A 19,205-nucleotide genomic window follows, 5' to 3' on the forward strand; every position below is an offset into this window, starting at 1 on the left:
CTTTTCTGTTTTCTTTTTGTAAGCCTGACTCTTGTTTTTATTATTTTTCCTCTCCTCTTCTTGCCTCACTAATTATTTTCATTTCAAACCTGCATTTCCCACAAAAGCAAAAGGAACTTTATGTGAACACATGTTTTTGTTGGGTTTTTGTTCACTTCCACTGTGCTCCAGGAGTTCTTTAGCTTTGCTGTCTTGTTTACTTGGAAATGCTGGGCACGTCCCTCCAAGCCAAGGCGGTGTGGCCACTGACTTCCCAACTTGGTAGAAACCTTCATTAAGTAGGCAATTGGCATGTTCATCACCATTTGTTAACGAGCTAGGATAATCCTAAATCAGACAAGGCTGACATGTGAAGTCATTCTTCGAGGTTTTACAAGGCAAATTTGTCAGCAGCGCTAAAACCTGTGAAGTCTTGTGGAATCAGAGGATCAGCACCTGCCTTCGGAGGAACAAGGAAGCTGCAAACCACAGTTGTGTGACAAAAATGTGTTCAGAGGAAGAAGGGACCAACACCCATGGTGTCATTCAAAGGTAATTCCCTGCTTTGTGCAACTTCCAAGGGGTTCTGTGCACCCTTTATGCTGATGACACGCACCCTAGAAAAGCAGCTGGGGCAAAGCCACGGACTTGCTCTTTACCCTGAGCCTCCTTAATCTGAGTTTGTGCCCTCTGTGCACTTCACAGAAGGTGTAGATAAGGCTAAAAGGCAAGTTGGGAAAAAAAAGCCTGTGTAATATAGCCTGGGACCTCATGCCAGGAGTGACAAAATGCCTGACAAACACAGGTGACCTCAACACAGCCCTGCCAAATTGGGAAGGATAAATATCCCATATTTGGTAGGAGGAAATTGAGGCACAGGCCAGCTTTGCCTGTGGGACCAAGCAGCAGTCTGTGTGGCTGCTATCAGTGTGCCCAAGTGGCCTTGACTGCAATGTCCTCAGCACAGGGCGAAGAAAACACATCTTACAAAACAGCAGGATGAGTTATTTTTGGGTCTTTATAAATTGTCTGTTTTCCAGCACTATCATTCTTACCCTACTGGGGAACATGACTGACCTAATTAGAGTCTAATTCCAGCACTACAAGGCTCAACTTGTAAATGCAAACTTTTTCAATCTTGAGTTATTTTTAATGTATGTACAAGTGCATCTGATCGGTATGAACACCCCAGAGGTGGGGGGCAGGGGAGGAGCAGGGCAATGGGAGTCATCAGAGAAGTTGAACTATGGGAAATTTGGTATAAATGAGGGCAAATTTTCAGACATATTTATGAGACTGACTTAATCTGCTGGGAGACTATCGTCTGGGATTAAACCTCACATAACCTGATGGAAATTTGGAAATGTTTTATCCCCCCACTGTGGGGAAGACTGGCAGAGGAAGGATTCAGTATTCCAATTCTCTGTCCAGCAGAAAACATCCAGGGTGATCAATGAGGGCACTTTCATTGATCCATAGCTTTCTCCACACCACAGAAGAAATTAGAAGGTGAGAGAAAGATGCTTGTTTTCAATGAAGCCCATTTCACAACGCCAGCAAGGGTTAATGCAACCAGCTAAATGCTTGGCTTTAGCCGCAATAGAGAAATCCTGTGAGGTTGAGTGATAAGCCTCCATCCACACCTGCTTGGATTCTCAAAGACTGTGCTTGAATGAACGTGTTGGGGATGGCTCATATCCAGCAGCTGCTGATAGGGAGTCCACAATGCCGAATGAGTCACGAGCCAAACAGCTTATCCCTGCCCTGAGTGTATACCCAGAACATGTCCAGAAAAAAACATGCAGAACCCAGGCACTGGAGACAGAAACAATGGGCCAAACTCTGCCCCTGGGCAGCCATGTGGCTCTGAGCACTGGGTCTGGCTGAGCAGAGATCCTGGCTCCAAAACAGATTCCAGAACACTGGACTGTTTCTAATGTGTGTCCTCGTGAGATAGGGTGGGTTTGGAAGTAAGGGGATGGTGGTAGAAAGGGCTGCATGTCATGTGTTTAGAGATGATGGCTTCAGGGTCATGTCATGATTTTTGTCTTTTTCTGGCTTGACTTCTGGTTTGGAAGTAGCTCAGCAGAAATTAAGGTCATTGCAAGTGGTGCAATGACATTTTCTGGCTGCTTCATGCAGTGAGACTGAGCTACCAGCTGGGAGGTCTGAAAAGCCAGAGAAGTTCTTCTCTGGTACAATGTGAGCCGGCAAAGGAGAAGTTGTCCTTGGAGGAGCTGGTGTCCGAGCGTGAGCGGGTAGTGCACACAGCACTGCCCCCTCTGTGCTTTCCAGAATTGGTTTTGTACTTTAACACTGGCTGTGGCTTATAATTTTCCATCCTTGTTCAGAAATTATAGAGGAGTGAAAGCGAGATTGGTTTCAGCTGTCGATGCTTCAGGAGTATTCAGCAGCATCGCTGGATGAAAGGAGCAACGTGGTCTTTTTGCTCTGCAGAGGTCTCAGAAATACCCAGGCATGAAGTGCTGTGTGGTTTTGGGCTTGGTGAGAGGGAAGGCAAAAGCTGGTGCCAGCCCTTGGTCCTTCCCTGGCTGCTGGAGCTCTTTGAGGATGTCATACATCTGGTGCTTTCCCATTTAGTCCTTTCAAGAGGCTCATTTGAGAGCAGTTTGTAAGGAAGAGCCAGGAATAAACAGCTCATGATCCCGTTTATGGGATGAGAGGAAAATAAGAAGGGAATTGTTAAAGATGGGACAGTCAGTGAATAAAAGCCTGGTTATCGATGGGGCTGACATTTTGCTGCCTGTTAGAAAGACTATGTGTTACAACTTTTCCCATAGTATGTGGAGGAAATGAAAACCTTCGGGTCTGTAACACGGCAGCTAACAAGAGAGCCTGAGATGCAGCAGAGTGTTCAGCTCCTGGGTATGGCCTTCCACCAGTGCTCTGCATTCGTGCAGGACTTCTCTCCCCTTGGCCTCGTTCAGTCCCACCAAGCAGACAGTAGTAAAATCACCTCTCCTTCAGGGAGGACCCTCTAGTTAAAATTTTTGTATCTCTGTCTATCTTGGAGTTTTAGAAACTGAAGTTCTGCATGAGGTTTAATATCATCCTCTGTTCCTCAGTCACCGTTCTCCCAGTTGGTCTAAGGTTCATTGTCCCATTTTTATCAGGGACTACAGCCAGACATCATGTCTCCTTCTGTTTGTATTAGCCATGGTGACCATCAGCTTTTGGATCCCCACATATGTCAGATTCTTGGCCACCTGTTCCCTCCTGGCTCAGAGGAGTGCAGGGTGTTGGCACAGCAGAAGGGCGCTCTGCTCCGGGGTGGCTGCCACAAACACAGGAAGAGCACCCAGTGCACGAAAGCCCAGCACGCTGCCCCTGCAAAGAGGAGTGGCAGATAATGTGTGAGCTAATATTGGACTGGGATTGCTGCTGAGGTGGCGCAGCAAGAGCAAACATGCCAGGAGCCACCGCAGTGCCAGGGATTGCGTGGTGGCCAGAAGACAAGTGTGGGAGAGCAGGGCCATGGCTTCAGTGGTGCCCAGGACCATCAAGAGACACCCTGATGTGGGGGAAGAGGGTCACACTCAGTTACTCCTCCTCTCCCCAGGGCATAAGAATAAGTAGTCTTTTAATAGCACTGTGCACATCACTGGGGCTCCAGCAAGCCTTTTTAGAGCCCTTGGGATTTTTATTAATGGGGAAAGCAGTGGCACTGTGCTGGTGTCAGTAAGAAGGGCAATGTCAGAGAGGCTGATGTGCTGATGTGCTCATGACCCAGAGGAGGACATTCCTTTTGGACCACTGTGGGTCCTTCATAGGTACAGGTCTCTAACCCAGGAAACATCACTAGGGCTGTGAACCCACTCTGCCTTCTTATAACCATGCCCATAGATCAGCACATTGAAGAGGTCACTGGCATTGATGTGGCTCCTGCCAATGGGGTTCAGCAGCTCTCTTGGAGACATCTCCTATGAATAAGTGATTACCTGAAATGGGAGGAGGGGGGGAAAGTGGCAGTTTTGTGAAAGAGGTGAATTAGAAGCATTGGTGTCAACTCACAGGCTGCTGCTGCTGCTATTTTTCACTTGTTTTAGCACATCTGCTGCACAAGTGCAGTGGGGAGCACTCATCGCTCCCCTTTCCATACCTCAAGATGTTTTGCTGGATCACCAGCCTTGGACAGACAAAAGTTGCGTAGCCCAAACCTGGGCAACCTTCTTCCATTCTCTTAGACAAGGTGGTGGGATGTTGCAGCAGCCCCTCGCCTGCAGCGCTGTTGTGTGATTTGCTTGCCAACAATGCTAAACCCCTTTAAATATTGCTAGAAAAATTATCTGGAGAGCCTTTCCCTCTGCTTTATCCCTCCTGGGTTCCATTTCAGTGATATTCACATTAGAAAAATAGTCTCAGTAAGTACAGAGTCTACCCCTACATTTGGTCTAAAGGGCTGTGTAAGGATAAAAGCATCACTTTAATACACGCAATTTGTATAAATTATCTTTCAGTGAGTGTTCAGGATGGCCCCACCTGCAGCTCTGAGTCATCACAGCAATTTTGACTGGGAGGTGGACATTTTATCAACTGTGATTTTCTCAAATCTGGGGAGCTGGAGAGACACAGCACTTCAAGAGACCTGCAAAAAAACCAAACCAAAAGTCAGATGAATAAGGAGTTTGCAGGGGTTCACCAGCCACACATTGAACCATATCTCTACATTAGTAAATTGCTCCCACTCAAACTTGTTTTGGACAAATGAGCAATTTCCTTGTATGCAAAAATGCTTGCACAGTTTATTTACATATTTTGGAGGCTAGCTAGCATCCTTGTTCTCCAGCTCTGAAGTCTGTCTTTGCTTCAGTTCCTGTCTGAGAGAGAAGAAAATACTGGACCACAAACCTGCTTCCCTCTGAGAAATCACAACAGCTGTTACAAGTTATTGGAAAATCAAAGGGTTTGCGCGAGAGAAGAAATGCATCTACCCAGCCAGGGAGTTACTGCTCCAGCACCTGGTTTCTCCTCCTGCCTCTCACTGCTGCTCTTTATGTCCTTCTGGTATGGGACCTGTCAAGGAGAAGAACCAGCCTCTGGATGCAAGAGAAGGGATAACTCCCTGAGTACAGTTGCTTCAAGGTGTCTTAAAAGGGGCAGATCCCATAAAATGGAGAATAAAGTTCTTGTCACAGCAGGCTGCTTGAGCTCAGTTCTTCAGAGCAGCCTGGAGAAGCAGGAATCAGGGATGTGCCTCCATAAAATGGTTAATTGATTACTGTCAGCAAGTGGTTATGTGAATCATTGAGCACATCGAGGCTGTGCAATGCTGGAGATGTCTGAGACACTGACCTACCAAGACTGGCAGTGCTGCTGCTCAGCTCTTCCACATAAGTGTGGAGGTGACTGCTGGACCCACCCGCAGCTCAGCCCATGCTGCATGTGTTTTATGAGACAAAAGAAATGTTTGGGCAGAGGCAAAATCCACTGCTGGCCTGTGGGTAGAGCCACGTGAGATCTGACTGGCAGGTAATTGCAGAAGCACTTGGGTTTCTTTAAGGCTGAGTGTGTCAAAGGCAGGAGAGTAATGTCTGATGCAGGTGAGTGTGATGTGCATGGAGGGTCCTTGGCTGGGTCCATGTGGCTCTAGTGGTGCGTTCAGGGAACACGGAGAAGGGGACAGTCCTGGACTGAACAGAGGAAGAGATTTGTGGCCCTTCCCAGTGTGATGGGAACGAAGGACACCATGTGCTGACCCATCCCCACACCTGCCCAGCAGCACGGGATGTTTGCATATGCTGGAACTAAACTGGCCAGAGGCCCCAGTGTGTCTCCATACACGTAATGCATTTCCCATTTCGCTGACAGAAAGCAGCCAGTCCCGTGTCTGTGTCTGAGGGGGAAACTGAGCTGCCTAAAGCCAAATAACATCATCTTGTGCACCCTGAGTGCGGCGAGGACAGATGGGGATGTGGGAATCCATCCCCAGGTGACACGGCTGGGGAGTGCTGGCGCTGTGCCCGCGCACCGCCCGGCCCTCAGCACCTCCTGCCCTGCCCTGGTGGCTCCCTGGGGGTGGCAGGGCACCGAAGGCACCGCTCCCAGCAGCGGGACATCAGGCAGAGCCTCCGCCGGCACAGGCGCGACTACAAGTTATGCTGCCACATAGATACAGGACTGTATCTTGCAAAGGATCTGCCTGAGGGCAACGAGCCCCTTTCAGCCTGGGCAGGTGTTGGGTGCAGGTCTGCGTCCTCCTGGACCCTAAACAGGAGCTACGGGACATGATACATGGAGGTGAGAGAGGAGGCACAGGGGAAGGTGCAGACACAGCCCCCGGAGCTGGAACAGACGGGACACAGGAACAGCTCCTTGTCCCTCCACAGGCAGCGCGAGGAGCTCGGGGCGCTGCCGCCCTTTGCTCCGTTTGAGCAAACCGCCCTCTCAGCGATTTCCAGCCCCAGGGGGAGCGGGGACCGACACCCCGGTCCGGGGGGACCCGCCCGGGGCCCGGCCCTGAGGCTCCGAGCGGGCGGGGAAGCGCCGCCTCCCGCATGTGATGGCGGGCAGAGGTTGGGCCGGGCAGCGGCTGGGCCGGGCAGCGGCGGCGGCAGGAGCGGGCGGACAGCGGGCACCATGCAGCTCCTGCCTAGCTTGTCTCCCGTCACCTGGCTGCTCCTCATCGCCTTCCTGTGCCTCGTGGCCCTGTAAGTAGAGGCCGGTCCCCTGGGGGACCGGGCAGGAGGAGAGCCCGGTGCCGGCGAGGTTCGAGTGAATTAGCGCTGCCCTCAGGGCACAGCGAGGGCTGTTCAGGGGGGCTGCGCGGCCCCGCTGCCAGCGGGAAGGAGCGAGCTGGGCTGGACGGGGTGAATCATAGGGAATCCTTGATTATTATTTTTTTTTAAACTTTTCCCAAGAAGGAGTAACTTCCGGGTGTTTAAAGACAGCAGCGCCCGTGGCGTCCTTGGACTGTGCGAGCTGGGAGCAGCGCAGGGTGATGCCGGAGCTGCTGCCAGCAGAACCCCCCGATTAAGTAGTTCTGTTGGCAAAACTTAGGCTTATGTGGCTCAGGGGAACTGTAATGAGCTATGCAGGCAAAAACTTAATTTTGCTGTGGTAATTTATGTCCCTGCCGTGCCGCTGTAGCGCGGCCACCTGAGCATCGCAGGAGGTCTTGGCAAAGACTAACACAAGGGCAAGCCTCAGCTTCAGAACTCAGTCGCTCCGAGGCACGGCAGTCTGATCTGGGCGGCTAAATGAGGCCCTGAATAAAGCCCTGAGGTGCCCATGTACGCTGGTTTGCCTAGGCTGGGCTGCAGCTCCTTTCAGCCCTTGTCTTCCCTCAAAACATACCCCAGGTGATCCTGCATTTACTGCAAAGAGTATCCTCAGCAGGGCTGCTGCTGTCCATAATTTCAGCTTTCTCTGTGAAATGTGACAGGAACCAGTTATTTAAGCAGTTCCCGTGCTTCAGGAAGAAGTATCTTGTGTTTTCATTGCATAAGTGCTTCTCACATGCTCTTTGCTTGGCAGCTATGGGATATGGCCCTACCGGACCTTCAAGAAGCTGGGCATTCCTGGCCCAAGGCCTCTGCCGTTTGTGGGGACTTTCCTGGAGTACCAGCATGTGAGTACCAGCAGCTGCTGCTCTGTAGTGCCTTAGAGCCTTCTTGTGGCTGATGCTGTTTCCCCCATTCTTTGGGCATCTCTCTCCTCTGTCCTTGAGGCAGTCAGATGAAAATTATGCTTTTAGGTGGGAAGCTCTCTGGACACACTGAGAACATGAAAGTTCAGGCTGACCTAAATGAGGTGTGCTGTGTTTTAAAACTACTTTGTAGTTCAAGTTTTTTGTTTGTCCCTGTGTTTCTACCTGCTCTTGAGCAGCTGAAGTTCTGTTAGAAACAACAAAAAAAAAAATATTGGAGAGATGCCTAAGACTATTGTTTTCTGGGAACTGCATGTTTTTTTCCCCTTTTTACCATCAACATGAAGAGGCTGAATTAGCCTCAGCAATGCTTCATCCAACCATTTGCTGTTGGGCCAGACAAATAGATTTTTAAATAAAACTCAAGTAATATCAAACTACCAAACCTTGTCACATAACGAGGCAGTAGCTGATCCCAGGTAATTGATTGCAAATGCAGAACAAGTGTATTGGCTTCAATAAAAGAGGTGTTCTACTTGTGTTTGCTGGGTTTACATCACGCATGTTGCCTCTTACTAATGGTTTAGTGAGTGTTACGTGTCCCATAAGTTTCATCCTTACACGTAACGTCATTTAAAACCCTGATGGAAACAAATAAAAATCCATGTTCACTCCAGTTCAGTAACTGCAGAGGAAGATCATATGAGGACAAGGCAGCAGCAGCTCTTAACTTGTTGAGCTGAAGGTGAAAGGACACCCTGGGATCTAGTTTTGCCTCCTAACTCTGCTCACTAAAACTTTGTACCCTGTCATACCTTGTCTTCGTTACATTTTTAGATCAGATTTGCTGGTGGAAGTTGAAAGTGCCTTTTTTTTTTTTTTTTTAATCTCTGCTCTCTTTTTTCTCTCCAATGCAAATGTCCCCTAAGCATCTATGTGATGCTTAAGAGGACCATGCACCTGCCAACCTCAACCTCTGCCACTTAGAATGGGGCTGTGGGATGCACTGTGCTGCCAGCTGTGACCTGCTTTGATCACTTTTTCACTGGCAAACTGTTCATTTCTCCTTTCTTCTTTTCCAGGGAGTCCACAAATTTGATCAGAAATGCTTTGAAAAGTATGGAAAAATCTGGGGGTGAGTTTCTGCAGAACAAAACTACAAGTTTGGGGTGCTCTGCAGCCCCAAAATAGAATGGGAAAAGGTACACCACTGTCATGTGTTTCAGCACTGTAATTCCAGCAGTGACAGCCTGGGAGAATTGAGGTTCACCACTGGGAAAGTCTCCACCCGTCTCTCCAAGGCTTCTCTCCGGCTGGGATTTCAGTGTGCTGTGGGGCTGGGATGGTGATGACCAGTTTGTGGGGTCATTTGTTTGCAGAAGCTTTGAAAATCACCTCCACTGCTTGGTGTCAAACTGAGCCTCCTGCCTTTGAAGCTGCTCTTCTGTGTGTCTGGAGCAGAAAGCAAGCTGCAGGCTGCCACGGTGTTTTTCATCTTGCTCCCTGCTTCTCCCAGAGCTGGGGCACAAGCTAACTTTCAACCTGCCTCCCTGCTCCCTGCACAGTGCTTCTTTTGTGTAGGGGCCTCTTATCATGTTTCTACTGAGAGCCTCTCAAACCAAAACAAAATTGCTCTGCAAAAAAATCCTGTGAGGCTTCATGAAAACCTGGTGCATTTTTTCTAAAGATTAAATGTTCACAAGCTTCTTGAAGATGGCAGCTTCCCTCAGCTGTGGCCCAAGGCTCCCTGCCCTTTAGCCCACACCATGACTTTTAAGTTTTTCTGTCTCTGTTGATTGGAAAATGGAGGAGACAAATGAGTTTTTCGCCTCTCAATGCCTTGTAGGCCAGACAGGAAATCTGTTCCCCCCACAGGTGGGTTATTTGGTGTGGATTTCTTGTCTCCAGCCATCAGTAGTAGAAACAGCTCGGACAGCTTGCGTGCAGGGCATCAACATCATGGCAAAAAGCTGCCTTTTATCTAAACCCACACAGCTTTGGCAACTCTTCAGTACCACAGACAATTGCTAGAAATGCTCATGCTGCCCATGTTTGTCACTTTCTTTCCCCTTTATCCTGTTTTACTACATAATAAATAAGTTTCAGCCTCATCCTTCCAGCTGTTTTGTCAGAATCAACTCAGGTGGCCTGAACCAGTTGTGCCATGGCTCTGGCCATGGACGGAGCAGGGTGCTTTTGCTCCAACTGACCATGAAGGATGAACTGACTGTGGGTTTCTCTTGGCTTAGGATTTATGATGGCAGGCAGCCCGTGCTGGCTGTTTTGGACCCCATCCTCATCAAAAACATCCTGGTGAAAGAGTGCTACAACATTTTTACTAATCGCCGGGTAGGTGCCTAGTCCCATGCTTTGCTGTCCAGTACAGAGTACATGCAGCAAGAAAGGAGTTTCTTCTTGTTTTCTGTTCTCCTCTGAGCCCTTCAGCAAGTACTTGCTCTCTGATGTGCCCCAGTTTATTGATGGTACCAACATCAAAACTCTGCTAGAGAGGTGTAGGGACCACTCTGGCTGGGACATTGGGCCATCAGCCTGGTTGTGCCCTAGGGCTGATGTCATTTATGACTCTTAGACTTTTGTTTCCATTTCTGTTTACTGGTTGAGGTAGAGCTGGCATGACTTCAGGGGCTGAGTCAACACTCCATGGAAGGCTTTTCTTTGCATTTCTGTCATGTGGAAGTGGGCTGTAAACATTCTCCTGTCTCCTGTTCTCCTGTGCAGAACTTTGGTCTGAACGGGATCCTGGAGTCGGCCCTCAATGTGGCTGCAGATGAGCAGTGGAAAAGGATTCGTACAGTGCTGTCTCCAACCTTCACCAGTGGGAAGCTGAAGGAGGTAAAGCTCAGGCCACTGGTACTTTGCATCAGTAGCTGGAGAGAGAACTGAGCTGTTTCTGAGTGCAGACCTTCCCCCCAAATGGGGAAGTTGCCCTGTTTGGCAGGACCACATCCATGAACACCTGCATTGTTGGTACCATTCAGCAATACAGTATCTGTCTGCCATCCCAGGGAGGGAGTCAGGAGAAGGGGGTGGGGGATGAAACAGCACACAAGTATTGCAAGCTGGGGCTGTTGGCACTATGGCCTGTATGTTCATCCTGTTAAACACATCACTCAGGCCATGGTTGTCCATTTTCTATGCGCCCAGGAGCCATGTTCACTCCCAGCTGGAGTGGATGCTTAGCTGGAATGGGAGCTGTGTGTGGATTTTTGGAGGAGAGCCTTGCTCAGTCCTAGTCAGATGAGCTCTCTGGGCAGGTTGTTAAGATGAGAGAAAGCGACGTCCGAGGCCTGGAAATGAGTTTCCCCTTGCTTGCACTTCCCCCCACAAGCCGTACATGGCAAGTGGCAGATGGCAGTGTAGCCCAGCCTTGTTTGGTGTCAGGGAAAGAGTCAATAGTGCTTTCTGCTTTGGTTTGCATTTCAGATGTTCCCTATCATTAATCACTATGGTGAAAAACTAGTGAAAAACACTGAGAAGAAAGTGGCTAATGATGAGTTTGTGGCTGCGAAGGAGTGAGTAACTGTGTGAGGCTGACAGCAAAGGGTTTGTATTCAGTGTGGGAAGGAGCCTGCTCTGGAGAGCCTTTTCCGCACTGCAGCATGGAGCCCTCGTCAGCTATGGAAGGAAACTCCAGAGCAGTCATGGGCATGGCATGTTCCTCAGCAGTGGGCTTGATGTGCTCTGCTTTGCTCAGATGGGAGAGCTGTGCCCTGTTCCCCATTTCATTTTACTGGGGATGCATTTTGAGAAAGGAAGCATTTTCCAGAATTTTTCCAGAAGCTGCACAAGATGTGGTATTTTTGGATGTAATTTTTGCAATCTCTTACAGATGAAAATCAGAATATAGTCTTTGTTACCCTGGTCTGCAGTTCAGTGCTTTCCAACTACAGCTTAGGTTTTTGAAGCAGAGAAAAATTGGGGAAATGAATGCAACTGGGGAAACTTCAGTAAATATAATGGTGGCTACTGCTTTAAGAGAGATTCCCTATCACAAGGATTGTTCCTAGATGGGCTCTTATTTACTGCTGTGGTTGGGTTCATCTCATTCACTCTCTCTTCTTCTCTACTCAGCATTTTTGGAGCTTACAGCATGGATGTGGTGACCAGCACTTCTTTCAGTGTCAGCGTTGACTCCATGAACAACCCCAATGACCCCTTTGTCACCAACATTAAGAAATTTCTCCAATTCAGTTTCCTGAGTCCTGTGTTTTTACTCATAGGTATGACAAACCACATCTCATACAGCCCTGAATCGATGTCAAAGGTGCTGCATTTTCTGGTAGCTCCCTTATGTCTTTGAGTCCTTTTTGCCATATGGGAGATGCTTAGCACTTTACAGGATTGGATTTACAGTCTCAGATCTGCAGAAATATTTTCCCAGGGAAACCACAGCCAGGATTTGTACAGCCTCTATGGGTCTTAGCAGCATCCTGCTATGAGCAGAGACCCTGTTTGCAGAGATGCTGGAGAGCTGCTCTATCACAGAGATCTGCACTTATTGTTGTATTGTGGTCATAAGGTAACATGGAGGAGATTCTCTAGTGCTATTGCATCCCAGCCATGGTTAGGTAAAAAAAGATGGAGGCAACAAAAAGGGTCAGGGCAACATCAAAAAGGCAACATCAGGGTCCAGATGTACTGCTCCTTTCTATGCTTTGTGCCAGTTCTGACTTTCTCAGGGCCCCTTTGAGCTCAAGTATGTTGGTCGCTTCTTTCCTTCTAGTGTTGTTCCCCTTTGTTATCCCTGTGCTGGAAAAGATGAAGGTGACTCTGTTACCCTCAGATGTCATGGACTTCTTCAAGAATGTCTTCACAAAACTAAAGAAGGAACGGGAAAAGGGCAGCAGCACGGTGAGTCCAGCCTAGGTGTCCTCTTCAGGAGAAGTCCTGAGTGCAGGAGGGACCTGGTGGCATCTTCAGAAACTCTGGTGTGTCACCTGCTCTCCAACCCCACCAAACCTGAGAAAGGCTAGAACCACGCCCTGCTTTTGTGTCCAAGTGGAGAAAACATCTGTGTTCATAGAGGGTCTGTAGTCCAGACCTCATCATGCGCTGAAGCCATGAGCTGTGAGTGGTGAGCAGGTGTCTCAGCAAGGGACTTGTGCTGGACAAGGTTTGCTTCCTCCTCACCCACATCTTCTCTGCCTCTGTTTCTCCCCAGGACCGGGTGGATTTCCTTCAGCTCATGATTGAATCACAGAACTCACGTGATGGCTCCAAGTCTGCGGAGACCAGCTTGGACAAAAGTATGTCTTGAGATGTGTTCTCCTCTCAGCAGAAAGCAGTAGTTTCTTAGCCATTTAAGAGGGAAGCAGGGAGAGGATTTTAGTCGTTAATCCCATGAAAGATTCAAGGTCTCAGTAGTGGGGCTGTAGTGATGTTTATCACAGATCAGCCATATTTTTATTGTGTCCCATTTCCTGGGATAAATCCTGAGGTGTGTTTGTGCAACAAAGAGCAAAGAGTGAGTGTCTCCTTACCCCCGTTTCTTTTTTTGGCCTCTGAAGGCCAGCAATGTTGGCTGTATATCAAAAAGCACACAAAGCACATATTCTTTGTGTACCTTGCTCACCTGTGGGCTCATCTCTGTTCCCAATCCTAGGTAAACTAAGAAAATAATGGCTCAGCCAAGGCACAGTCCCAATCCATCAACCTCAGTCAAGGCAGGATGCTTCTAAACTTTTGAGGTGCCAGGACAGGGTATTTGTTGGACACCCTGCACTGCATCCTGAACCCCTTTGTGGTACCAGAGGGAAAGCTGGATGTTTCCTTTACCAACTGTTACGTAGCTAGGAGTAGCGTTACTTAGACTGGTGACTGGGATCCTGAATTCACGAGGGTTGATTACTGTAGTTTTCAGCTTCTTGTATGTTCCTCTATGCCTTTTTTCAGCATTAAGTGATGAGGAGGTTCTGGCCCAGGCTCTTATCTTTGTCTTTGCTGGTTATGAGACCACCAGCTCCACCCTCAGCTACATAGCCTACAACCTGGCCATCCACCCTGACGTGCAGCAGCGACTCCAGGACGAGGTGGATGCGCACCTGCCTAACAAGGTAAAGGAGGGTGAGAAGATGCTGGGGTTGTTCCCACCTGTGCCTTGCAAACCCAGGTTGGAAACAGAGTGGCAGAGGTGCTGGCCCTGAGACTCCCCCTTCCCTGGAAGTGCTGGGGGGGTGGCTGTGGGGGTGGGAGTTACAGTGCCGTGTTCTCAGCCCCCCATTCCTCTCCCAGGCCACTCCCACGTACAACGCCATCACTCAGATGGAGTACCTGGATATGGTGGTGAATGAATCCATCCGGCTCTACCCCGCCGGGGGCCGGATTGAGAGGGTCTGCAAGAAGACTGTGGAGCTCAATGGTGTGACTATTCCAGAGGGAATGGTGGTCTTGATCCCAGCCTTCGTGCTGCACCGGGACCCGCAGTATTGGCCAGAGCCGGACGAATTCAGGCCTGAGAGGTGAGGGCCTTGTGGTGGGAATAGCTGCATGCTCCACCTCAGCCCTGGGAGCAGGAATGGCAGCAAAAGTGGGGAATGCGTGATTATAACATTTAAATTAGGCATTTATCATTGTCTGACATCTAGTCCCAGCATTACCGTGAGGGGAGTTTTATGATCTACATCCATAAACTGTGCATGGAATTTAATTAACTGCATTGAAGGGAGCAACAGTGAGAGCAGCTCCCAGCAGCTGTAACACTGAGGGGTTTATGGCCAGATATTAAAGCAAGAGCCATAGGGTGACTGGCACAATGCCCTGCAAATCAGCAGTGGAAGGGCAAAGATGGGTAGGAAATAAAACTTAATTTTTAACTCAAGTTATGAAGCAATCTTTGCTTAGGAGCTCTGTCAGACCCTGCAAAATGAGGCAATCGCCCAAGGCAGACCTGGGATACCATGAACCTGGTAGTCTTCAGGTAGCCACCAAGACATTGAGGCTTGGTCCTGAGAGAGCAGGACAAGACCTCTGCTCTTGCACCTGGAGCTGAAATACCCCTGGAAGCTAATCCTGGTGTGTGGTGACCTTTGGGACAAAATTTGGCAGTGGTATCAAGCAGGAGCACCTATGGAGCCTATGGTCACCTTGTGTTGAATTCAGAAGGAAACACCCAAATGGGAGTGCTCTGGCAATGGGCCAGGCTACACCAGTTGCTCCAGTAGCCACACCCTTATTCCAGTTGTCAAACTGGGCATGGGTAGCTGGACAGGAACTATTTAGGGCTCACTTGCCTTGCTGGGAGTTCATCAGAGAGATGTGCTGATGTCTCAGTAGTGAGATACTTCACTTCTGACTTAGCATGGCTGAGGTTTGTACCTGGACCTCATGCTCTGGGAATGAAAAGCTTTCTGACATGAAAACTAGCTGATCACTAAGAAGTATTACTGAAAATGCTCAGTGGCAAATTTCTCTGTGAAGCTGATTGTTCTTCCCTGTTTTTCATGATGAGGAAAGGAGTGGGGCTGACATGTCTCAAAAGCAGCCCTGCCTTTAGTCACGCAGGGGGAGAACATCTTTGTGTTCACTCGGTCCTTTGATCTACAGGGAAGCTGTGGAGCTGTAGACCTCTGTGGTTTAGGGTTTGAAATCTGGGTTCCGTTTTAGAGCTGAGAGAGAGTTTTGAGAAAAGAGTAGTTACAAAATCCATTAGTGTATTTCAGTATTCCCAGGTCACTCAAAGCACCTGGATTTGCACAACCAAATCCGAGCAGTAGGATAAAAGCAGAGGCATAAGGTATCTGTTGAGACAGAAATAAAGAACTTAGCTGGATTCTTCTTATATGCACAGAAGCACAAAAAGCTTTTGCCTTCCCAGACCCCTCATCACTTCAGATTTGGAAGCTGACACATCCTGGAACAGTAGCTCTTGCTAACTTGGTTTTTTTGGTTGTAATCAGGTTCAGTAAAGAGAACAAAGATGGTATTGACCCCTACACCTTCCTGCCATTTGGGGCTGGCCCCAGGAACTGCATAGGGATGAGGTTTGCTCTCCTCACCGTGAAAGTGGCTGTGGTCGTCCTGTTGCAGAACTTCTCCTTCAGAACCTGCAAAGACACACCGGTGAGGATGTGGGGTGGTGTGTCTCGTTATCTTCCCTTACTCCCACTGAGATGGTCCTACTGTTACATGGGAATAACCGTTTAAATCTCAGTTAATTTTAAGGGGTTCGCCGCAAGTTACTGAGGCTTTTTTTAATTCTCTAGAGAAGCATATTTAATTTTGGTGGGATGTTTAGGCTGAAATCCCTGAAGTCCTGTGCCTATCTTTGGGTTCACCTAAATTGTGGGGTGCTCTCTCCCCCACAGTGCACTGTCAGTCTGTTTGACCCAGCTTAGGAAGACCCTGCTCCAGAGAGCAAGAAAAGAATATCCCCCAGCTCAAGCCAAAGCTGTGCTTTGCAACACAAACATGGCTGTTCTCTGTGGGACATCCCAGACACCAAAATTCATCTCTTACAGGCCAGGGCAGTCCCTTAAGGGTAGCAATTTTCAAACAAACACAGTCTGGGTTAAGTTTGAATTGGTGACCCTCTCCCTCTTTTAGACTAAGCAGGATCCCACCAGGCTTTGGTTTTGCCCAGCATTTGGTTTTTGCCCCGTGAATGCTGCATACAGTACTGCTGGGATGGGCCTGGCAGGGTGGGAGTGCTTGACATGAAATAAATGCAGGAGTTGTTGGAAATGATCTGTCAGTCCAGCCCTGCTGAGGGGACGGCAGCTCCCTGTGCCTCAGGCAGGCAGCACTACGGTGTTTTCAGCCCAACCCAGCTGCCTGCAATCACTGCTGCGAGAGGCTGGGCCATTATTACATCCTGTTGGTGAGGAGAGCTTGGGAAATCAGAGCAGAGGGGGCAACAAGTCACTCAAAGGACGTTTGTTGTAAGAAACAGAAAAATCCTTATTAAATTATTACTTGGCTCGGGTGCTCAGCTGGAATCTCTGCAGATTCAGATTGCAGCTCAACTAGTAACCTGGAGGTGAAAGACTGTAATAGTCCATTAACAATGCAGTGACCTATCCACCCTCCCCCAAGTCTAATGACATTTTTCTAGTCCTCTGCAATCCATAAAATTGATTCTTTTTATAACTGCCTTTAATTAAAAGGAGACAAGTTAAATATGTATTGTATTATTGGTGCCCATAGGTTTATGGAGCTCTTTCAGCCCTTTTTTCTACAGAAGGTGTCATGTACATCAGATCAGAGTGGGAGGGAAAACTTCATGCTGGATCATCCCTTTGGAACATGTGTATGGAAGCTGCAGCCTCTTCTCACTGCTTCACTGATGGCACATTGGGCTCCAAGCCATACTGCTTAAATTTTCTGAAACAAAGCTTGCTGGGATATGGGGTCTGAATGTGGCCTGTTGGGCTGGGTGTGTCACCCTTGTCCTGAGGGGGAGAGGAGGAGCTGGGATATGAGCACCACCCATTGGTGGGGGAGACTTAAAACACTTTCCTCCCGAAAGAAGACTCCCTCCAACACCAGCTTTAAACATTGCTTCTAATGAGATTCCCAGCCTACCCCATGGAAACCTTTTCACGTGGGGATGCTTTTGCTTTGGAACTCGCTCTGAGCAGCGATTTTAGTTTTGCTCTTCCTAGAGAGCTTATTGCTCCTCCAGCTCCCATTATGATTTAGCTGCCCTTAGCACTAACACACTTCTGCATTAAACAAAATGGCACTGCATGCCCCCATTTAGCTGCAGCTCCCTGGGTGGGATTTGGCTGCTCTTCCCTCCATGTGCAGCCTGTTGATCAGTGCAGCGAGCTCTTCGTACCGCGCCACGTGAGAGCCCGAACTCACCAACCAGTTTATCCAAGAGCTGAGGGCTGTTAAACACCAGCTGGTAGCTGCTTTGCATGAGCAATAGTGATGCTCCTGCTGTAGGTACACCTGTGAGTTGGGAAATGCCTTGAAAACAAGTGGTAGCTGGGATGTGTGTGAGCTGTAGGGCTCCTGTTATCCTGTCTGTCCTTTCTCCCAGCTGATATGGCTGTTTTGTTGTTTTTTCCTCCTGCTGAAGATCCCACTGGTCCTGGACTCGAAAGGTTTCATGCAGCCAAAGAAGCCCATTGTCCTGAAGATGGTCCCCAGAGACCAGGCTGACCTGAAGAAGTGAAGAAAGCAGGAACAGAGCAAGAGACTCTTATTTAATGGTGCCTCCTTCCCCTCTTGAGAGGAGACCAAGTTAATGTGTTCGCTGTAGGAATATCAGGGGTGCAACCCCCCCATTTCATGGGGGTTTGGCCCAGCACAATTACATGAGCATTATCCTAATGAACACGAGCCCCAGGTCCTGCTGTCCCCAATCACAATAGGCATTTTGCAAGACCATTTGCACTCGAGTTATTTGGGCATTTTTTTCTCCCTCTCTGAAGAGGCACTTTTCTAAGCAATTTGATTCCAGACATTGTCAGTCTCTTCTGGCAGTGTAATTTAAATCAAGATAGGGAGAGCAAATTGCACACAGTTAAGTAATGCTGCCATTGCTCCTGTTCCCACTGCCTGCTGGGTGACTTTGTGTGTCTTCTGGTTTTATTCTCCTGGGAATGCAGAGTTGTCCGGGGCTATTTCCTCAGCTCTGTGCTATGACCCTGACAGGTGTTAAAATGGTCACGTCCTTTAAGGACTGAATGCCTGCAGCAGATTTTCTGATGCTGATTTATTTAGATTTTGGTATGATTTTAGATGGCTTTTGTGTGATTCCAAGTGCAGATGAGTTCACTGGAGGAGCCCAGAGAGAAGCAGTTACCCCTAATGACTGGAGATTTGCAGAGTGGGAGAGAAGTGTCCCACATGTGTTGCCTGATTGTTTGCTTATTTTATCGTGGGCATGCAGCCATCTCCCATGGAAGGGATTGTCAACACAGGTACCATCCATACTGCAATCATGACACCTTTTAGTCTGATTTATATTAGGCTGCTGCAAGACCAACGTAACTAAATTAATAATTATGCAGGGTGCAGCACTGAGAGTCTTCGGATGTCCTGGACAACCCTGTCTGGAAGAAAGGTGCCTTTGCCTATTGAGAGCTTCAAAATCTTGCCAAACTTTGTAATTTTTGTACAGTCTAGAATTTCATATTATTCCTCCAAAATCTGCTGCTGGAATGCTAACTGCAATAAAAAGTTCACTTACCTCTCCTATGACCAGCTGATGCCAGTCTCTGCTGCTCTGCTTTCTCCATACACAAGTGACTCCATCTGAAGATCCCATAAGCCTTTGGCCAGGTGACAACATCCCATCACCTCTCCCAGCTGGATTCCTCCCTTCTTTGGTGGGATTCTCAAAAATCAGTGCTGCGGAGTGGAGATAGAAGCTTTCTTGTTCAATTCCTTCTTCTGCTGTCACCTTGTGACACCACGAATCACTGGGCAGGTGGTCCTGCTTCTCTCAGCCAAGCATTTGTTTTGCTGTGAGAGTGGAGGGATTTGATTCTGCACAGCAGCTGACCTCAGACAGGGTTCAGAGTGCTCTCTGTGCTCTCCTAAACACCTCATGCACCTGCTCTACCTCTGTTGGATTTTGGCACTGGGTGAAGTACCTGCGTGTGCTTATACATCCAACCCACTCAGTACCATGTATAATGGTGCTTGGATT

General features: G+C 48.5%; 1 protein-coding gene across 2 annotated transcripts; it reads left to right on the forward strand.

Moving 5' to 3' along the window:
* Positions 1–205: 205 nt before the first annotated feature.
* On the forward strand, positions 206–18,762 carry LOC104684807 (cytochrome P450 3A29-like). Of its 2 annotated transcripts, none has more exons than XM_039560585.1 (13): positions 206–531; positions 7,474–7,567; positions 8,668–8,720; positions 9,835–9,934; positions 10,325–10,438; positions 11,030–11,118; positions 11,678–11,826; positions 12,330–12,457; positions 12,768–12,852; positions 13,499–13,659; positions 13,838–14,064; positions 15,502–15,664; positions 17,628–18,762. In XM_039560585.1, the coding sequence occupies exons 1-13, from the start codon at positions 485–487 to the stop codon at positions 17,721–17,723; spliced, it is 1,506 nt and encodes a 501-aa protein (XP_039416519.1). In that variant the 5' UTR covers positions 206–484; the 3' UTR covers positions 17,724–18,762. The 2 variants fall into 2 exon arrangements, with proteins under 2 accessions (XP_039416519.1, XP_010390685.2); XM_010392383.4 differs by lacking the exon at positions 206–531 and adding an exon at positions 6,485–6,647.
* The last annotated feature ends 443 nt before the right edge of the window (positions 18,763–19,205 follow it).

Source organism: Corvus cornix, chromosome 14 (genome assembly GCF_000738735.6).
Source record: "Corvus cornix cornix isolate S_Up_H32 chromosome 14, ASM73873v5, whole genome shotgun sequence".
Taxonomy (NCBI): domain Eukaryota; kingdom Metazoa; phylum Chordata; class Aves; order Passeriformes; family Corvidae; genus Corvus; species Corvus cornix.

What these genes read in the sequence shown, in the direction of transcription:
- LOC104684807 (XM_010392383.4), top strand. Translation starts at nt 6,577, where the DNA reads ATGCAGCTCCTGCCTAGCTTGTCTCCCGTCACCTGGCTGCTCCTCATC. An exon ending in ACATTTTTACTAATCGCCGG is followed by an intron (nt 9,935 to 10,324) that starts GTAGGTGCCTAG and finishes TCTCCTGTGCAG; the next exon opens with AACTTTGGTCTGAACGGGAT. An exon ending in GGGAAAAGGGCAGCAGCACG is followed by an intron (nt 12,458 to 12,767) that starts GTGAGTCCAGCC and finishes GTTTCTCCCCAG; the next exon opens with GACCGGGTGGATTTCCTTCA.